This window comes from Papio anubis, unplaced genomic scaffold (assembly GCF_008728515.1).
Source record: "Papio anubis isolate 15944 unplaced genomic scaffold, Panubis1.0 scaffold2269, whole genome shotgun sequence".
NCBI lineage: Eukaryota > Metazoa > Chordata > Mammalia > Primates > Cercopithecidae > Papio > Papio anubis.
This window is the reverse complement of record NW_022162316.1, coordinates 703-6471: the sequence shown is the minus strand read 5'-3', so window position 1 is coordinate 6471 and position 5769 is coordinate 703. Positions and strand designations below refer to the sequence as shown.

At 52.9% G+C, this 5769-nt stretch overlaps 1 protein-coding gene across 1 annotated transcript; it reads right to left on the bottom strand.

Moving 5' to 3' along the window:
• Nucleotides 1-41: 41 nt before the first annotated feature.
• LOC116272850 (cytochrome P450 11B2, mitochondrial-like) lies at nucleotides 42-3746 on the bottom strand. Its single transcript, XM_031661693.1, has 4 exons — nucleotides 2403-3746; nucleotides 2174-2308; nucleotides 1860-2015; nucleotides 42-585 (listed from the first exon to the last, which is right to left on the bottom strand). Exons 1-4 carry the CDS (start codon nucleotides 2639-2641, stop codon nucleotides 504-506), a joined length of 612 nt encoding a protein of 203 aa, XP_031517553.1. The 5' UTR covers nucleotides 2642-3746; the 3' UTR covers nucleotides 42-503.
• Between the last annotated feature and the right edge of the window lie 2023 nt (nucleotides 3747-5769).

The following is a 5769-nucleotide window of genomic DNA, read 5'->3' as shown; positions in this document are numbered from 1 at the left end:
CCCCAGCAAGACAGAGGCCCTGCCCGTATCCCATCCTCCTTGTCCCCGAGGGGAATCAGCCTGCAGGGAGCTGACTGGGGGCCTGGCGGAAGCTGCCTGTTTGTGTTCGAGCTGCAGCCTTTTCTCAGAGCGGCCTCCAGGTGCTGGGCAAAGGCCACTCAGGTCCAATCAGGGATGAGACGGTAGTTTCTGCCCGCAGGTGCTGAGGAGGTAACAGGTCATTCCTGGGACCTGGCACCCCAAGGCTGGCACCACCTCACCCATGCAGGCCCTCCCTGTAGTGGGGGGGAAGGCTTTTCTCCTAAGGAGGAGGTGATCTCTGGTATCAAGCTTTGCTCATCTCACCCACACAGTGTTCGAGGGGAGAGCCCCTCGCTGCCCTCTCCTCCCCGCCCTTCCCTGCCCTGGGCACAGTGCCTCTGGGGCAGCAGTCTCTGCCTGTCTCTGTGAAGCGTCTGCATCTTCTGCAGGGCAGGAACCGAGCTCTGTGCCTCATGCCATCCTCACCCACACCCAGAGTGTGTTGGGGCTCCATGGATGCCCCCATGGAATGGTGGGGAGGAATTTCCTCTCTCAGCCACATTCCTGCAAAACTCCTTTATTTATGTCCAGCTGGCTGCTGTCTGAGTTGACAGTGATGACAGACAGAAGACGCACATGTACACGTGTGCCCGTGCAAGACCTCAACACACATGTGTGAAGAGACACATGTACACGTGTGCACAGACACTACACCCGTGCCGGCACCTGCACATGCACACACAGAGACACCTGTGCACACACACCACACCTCATACATGCACACACCCAGACACGTGTACACGCACATGCACACACAGAGACAGCCGTGCACACACACCACACATCATACATGCACACAGAGACACTTGGGTACACACACATGCACACACATGTGCACATGCAGGTGCAGAGGAACACACAGTATGTGCACGGATGCAAGACACGCACACACACAGGAGCACTCTCCTTCCTTCTGTTATGCGCACCCAGCCTCCTGGACCTGCCTTCCTGGGTCCAGATTCCCTCCCAGATGTCGTCTGTCGGCCAGCCTCAGTGAGGGCCCTGAACCACAGGTGCCCTTTTACCTAAATCCCGCTATTCCCAAGAGAATTCCTTTCCCGCCATGGAGTGGGGGCTGTCGCCACTGTGACATCCTCGTCCAGTCCTTCCCCTGTCCTAATGGCAACGTCCCTGCAGGTGACCGACTTCAAGCACCAGCCTCTCCTTGTCCACCTGACCAGGCGCCACCCTCTCCATGGGCCAGGAAACATCCTCTCCAGTGCCATCAACTGCCCCACCTCGTGCCTTGCTTCTGAGAACAATGGAGCCACCAGCCACCTGCGTCCCCACCTGCCTCCTGCCCAGGACTGTCCCCATCACGAAGGTTTACCGGGACTATAGGGACCATGAGCACCGTGAGGGAGGCTGCGGCCCTGGTCAACACCAGGCTCAGTGCCCACAGCCTGTGACCTGGGCTGGTGGGCATCCCCTTCTCAGGACCTCAGTTTTCTGACCTGTGGGAAGGAGAGTCCCCAGACCGAAAGAGAAAGAAGCCGCCGAGGTCGGTGCAGAGCGGGTTCTCGCTACACAGAAGGGCTCATTGCTCTGCGTTCTCTCCTCTGCAAAGGTGCCCGTGCCCATTTCTCCACCACTGTCCTGCTTCCCCCAGTTGCAGGGCAGACGTGACCCCACGAGATGGCCATTCTGTGGGCTGGGTGCTCACCCTCACAGCCCACCACACAGGCTCAGAATGGATGTGCTTTCGGGTCCTGCCTCTTTCACCTCCCCACCACACCCAGGCTGCCCACCCTGCTCCCAGCTCCCAGGTTGCCCCTCACAGCAAGAACACGCCACATTTGTGCCCACGATGTTGTCTGTAGGCCACCCAGGGCTCGAGGCTCATCCTGTGGGGATGTAGGCTATCCACCTGCTGTAGCTTCTCTACGTCTTCCGGAAGCATCACACACACCATGCGTGGTCCTCCCAAGTGGTACCTGTGGGGCCAAGCACAAGGCCCTGCTGGACGGGGTCATGTCCCCCCTGGCCCCACTCTGCAGTTCCAATCCAAAGTGTCTCCTGTCCACCCTCCTGGCTCCTGGATTAGCGGCTTCACAGCTGAAGCCCTCCTGCTGGCTCCTCGGAACCTCTCAACTTTAGTGCCTCTGAGTCCTGCCCTCTCTGCAGCGAGCTGGGGTTTGCTCTGCACCATCCCCTGCACTGGCAGAACCACAGACCAGCACGTGCAGCACTCCCTCCCCATCCTCCAAAGGATGCAGAGTGCTGGGGCCTGCTGGGAACAGCAGTACTGTGTGCCCGGCAGGGTCCTGGGCAGCAGGGACAGGGCTCTGGGTGTTCCCAGCGAGGGCCAGGGAGGGCTTTACCTGAAAATGGGCCCCAGTTCCTGGAAGGTCTGGTGCACCTCCAGGTGCAGGTGCTCATAACCCTGCTCCCTCCAGATCTGCAGCAGCCTCAGCCACCTGTTGCCTGGACGCTGGGGTATGGCTTCAAAGGGCAGCACCGTACTAGGGGCCCGGGCGGCTCTGGTGCTTAGTGCCTGTGCCCTTTGCAGGGACAGCCAGGGTGCTGCCATGCACACCTCTGCCTTTGCCCTGAGTGCCATTCCAATGCTCCCTCCACCCTGTTCAGCCCAAATCCTTTTATCTCACCCAGGAACCTGCCCTGGAAACAGATCACGTCATGGGAGAACTGGCTCTGGACCTGCCTGAAACTCTCAGAGCGAAGGTCAAGGCTGGAGGCCCCCAGCCAAAGGTAGATGAAGGAGAAGTCAGGTGCCTAATCCACTATTGCTGCAAGTCCTGCTGGTCTGAGGATGCTGAGAAGATGCGTGGGGTCTGGACGGGGGTCCATGCAGGTGGCAGGTGGTGGGACGTGCCCTCTCCTTTCTCCAGGACTGAAAGGAGCAAAATGGATGGGGACTTTATCTTATCGTGAGATGAGAGGGGGCCTTGGATTCTTTTAATAGACTTTATTTTTATACCACAGATTTAGTTCATTGCAAACTTGATCCAAAACTGCAGAAAATTTCCATGTAGCCCCTGCCCTGACACAGGCACATCCTGCACCACGAGAGCACGCTGGTTCCATGTGAGGAATCTGGATACGCTGTTATCAACCAGGGTCCTGGATTGACATGGGGTCTCCTCCTGGTGGTGAACATTCTGTGGGTTTTGACAAATGTACGTGATTTGTATCCCTCCTTGCAGGATCCTACGAGTATTTTCACTGCCTTAAAAAGAGGGAAGGAAAACCCATGCTCTGGCTGCTCACCCATCCTGCCCCAGCCTCTGGCATCTCCGATCTTTTCGTCGTCACCATGCTTTTGCCTTTTCCAAAATGTTGTATAGTTGGAATGACACAGTTTGTAGCCTTTTCAAAGTGACTTATCTCAGTTAATGATATGCATTTCAGGTTCCTCCATTTCTTTTCATGGCTTAATAGCTCATTTTTTTTTTTTTTTTTCCTAGAGGCTGGATCTCACTTCTTTAGTGGTTGCCTTAGAGTTTGCAATATACACTTAAAACTCATCCTCCAAGTCCACTTTCATATAACACTATAGAGCTTCAGAGGTAACGCAAGCACTTTACAATCATCAGATATTCTTAAGCAGGGCATAGTTGCTCATGTCTGTCATCCCAGCACTTTGGGAGGCCGATGCAGGTGGATCACCTGAGGTCAGGAGTTCGAGACCAGCCTGGCCAACATGACGAAACCCTGTCTCCACTAAAAATACAAAATTAGCCAGGTGTGGTGGTGCATGCCTGTAATCTCAGCTACTTGGCAGGCGAGGCAAGATGAATGCTTGAATCAGGGAGGCGGAGGTTGCAGTGAGCCAAGATCATCCCACTGCACTCTAGCCTGGGCAGCAAAGCAAGACTCCATCTCAAAATAAATAAATAATAAGATATTTTTAATTCTACTCACCCATCCCTTGTATCATTGCTGTCCTTCATTTCACATATACATAACTATGATCATCAAATATACATTCTGACTTTTATTTATGTATATTTGTTTATTTGTTTGTTTATTTATTTATTTATTTATTTTTGAGACAGAGTCTCACTCTGTCGCCCAGGCTAGAGTACAATGGTGTGATCTCGGCTCATTGCAACCTCTGTCTCCCGGGTTCAAGCAATTATCCTGCCTCAGCCTCCCAAGTAGCTGGGATTACAGGCATGTGCCACCATGTCTGTGCCCACGCCACCCCCAGCCTGAGCCTTAAAATGCCACAGCTGCACCGACCGTGAGAGCCACACCTGCCCTATCACACAGTGTGCAATGAATAAATGAAAGTCGATATAATGAAACCTGAGAACTGCCATTCCCATTTCAAAACCCTGGCCCCACCGTTGTCCTCAGTCTCACACCATACCTCACTGCCACAGGACCCTGCCATCAAAGAGGCATAAACTAATTACCTACCAAACACCACTGCAGTGACAGTCTTCACAGTGAAATCTGAAAAATAAACAACTGAAAGAAATTAAGCTCTGTAGGCAGGAGGTAGGTACTGGATCCTACAAATTCCTAATAGTTCAACCCTACCCCCAGCCTGAGGAGCAGAACCCACACCAGCTCCATCCCATGCACAGCACCCTCCCCCACTGAGCCATGGAGCCCACCGTTCCCGGCCCCTCTGTGACCCACAGCAGCAAGCACTCTTCCCATTCCCGTGTTCCACCACGTCCTCTCAACTGGAGCATTTCCACCGGCTGTAAACCTCTCCTATGTAAAAATGCATATTGTCGGGTGTGGTGGCTCACGCCTGTAATCCCAGCACTTTGGGAGGCTGAGGAGGGTGGACCACTTGAGATCAGGAATTCCAGGCCAGCTTGGACAAAATGGTGAAACCCTATCTCTACTAAAAATACAAAAATTAGCCAGGCATGGTGGCACATGCCTGTAATCCCAGCCACTTGAGAGGCTGAGGCAGGAGAATGGCTCGAACCTGGAAGGTGGAGGTTGCAGTAAGCCAAGATAGCGCCACTGCACTCCAGCCAGGGCAACAGAGCAAGACTTTGTCTCAAAAAATAAAGCATACATATAGACATGCATGCATACACATGGACATATTCATACACATACACGCATATATACATGAAAGCACACGGATACCTGCATACACATATGCCCTGTGTGGACCCACTTGTGTGCGTGTGTTTTGTGCATATATGCCTGTACACACACATGTGCATGCATGCGTACATAAGTTTATACATACATACTTCATGTGAGTAAGAACAAGCAAAAATCACGAACTCTCCTATGTGAATACCACCAATAACCCCTTAGAATAACTGTAAGCTCTCCTTCACAAGGCGAACAATGATAAACCATCCAGGGTAACTCAGTGTGCACTCCCTGCTAAAAAAGTTACACTTTACTGAAGAGCACTTAAAACCTGAACGGAAATAGACAGACCATGCTTCTACATGAGAGGACCGCTGTGGTAGAGGTGTCAATTCTCCCAGTAAAGTTTTTTTATTTTTTTGAGACAGGGTCTCGCTCAGTCACCCAGGCTGGAGTGCAGTGGCATGAACACAGCTCACTGCAGCTTCTAACTCTTGGGCTCAAGTGATCCTCCCACCTCAGCCTTCTGACTGGCTGGGACCACAGATGTGGGCCACCATGACCAGCTAATTTCTTTCTTCCGTTTTTTTTGTTTGTTTGTTTGCTTGTTTTTTTTTGAGACCAGGGTCTCCCTGTGTTGCCCAGGCTGGTCCCAAA

Excerpts from the sequence above, each read along its gene's own strand:
- LOC116272850 (XM_031661693.1), bottom strand. The coding sequence starts at position 2,641 with ATGGCACTCAGGGCAAAGGCAGAGGTGTGCATGGCAGCACCCTGGCTG. Across the intron at positions 2,309-2,402 it reads GAACTGGGGCCCATTTTCAG|GCCCCAGCACTCTGCATCCT; the intron begins GTAAAGCCCTCC and ends TGTTCCCAGCAG. Across the intron at positions 2,016-2,173 it reads CAGGACTCAGAGGCACTAAA|GTACCACTTGGGAGGACCAC; the intron begins GTTGAGAGGTTC and ends TTGGCCCCACAG.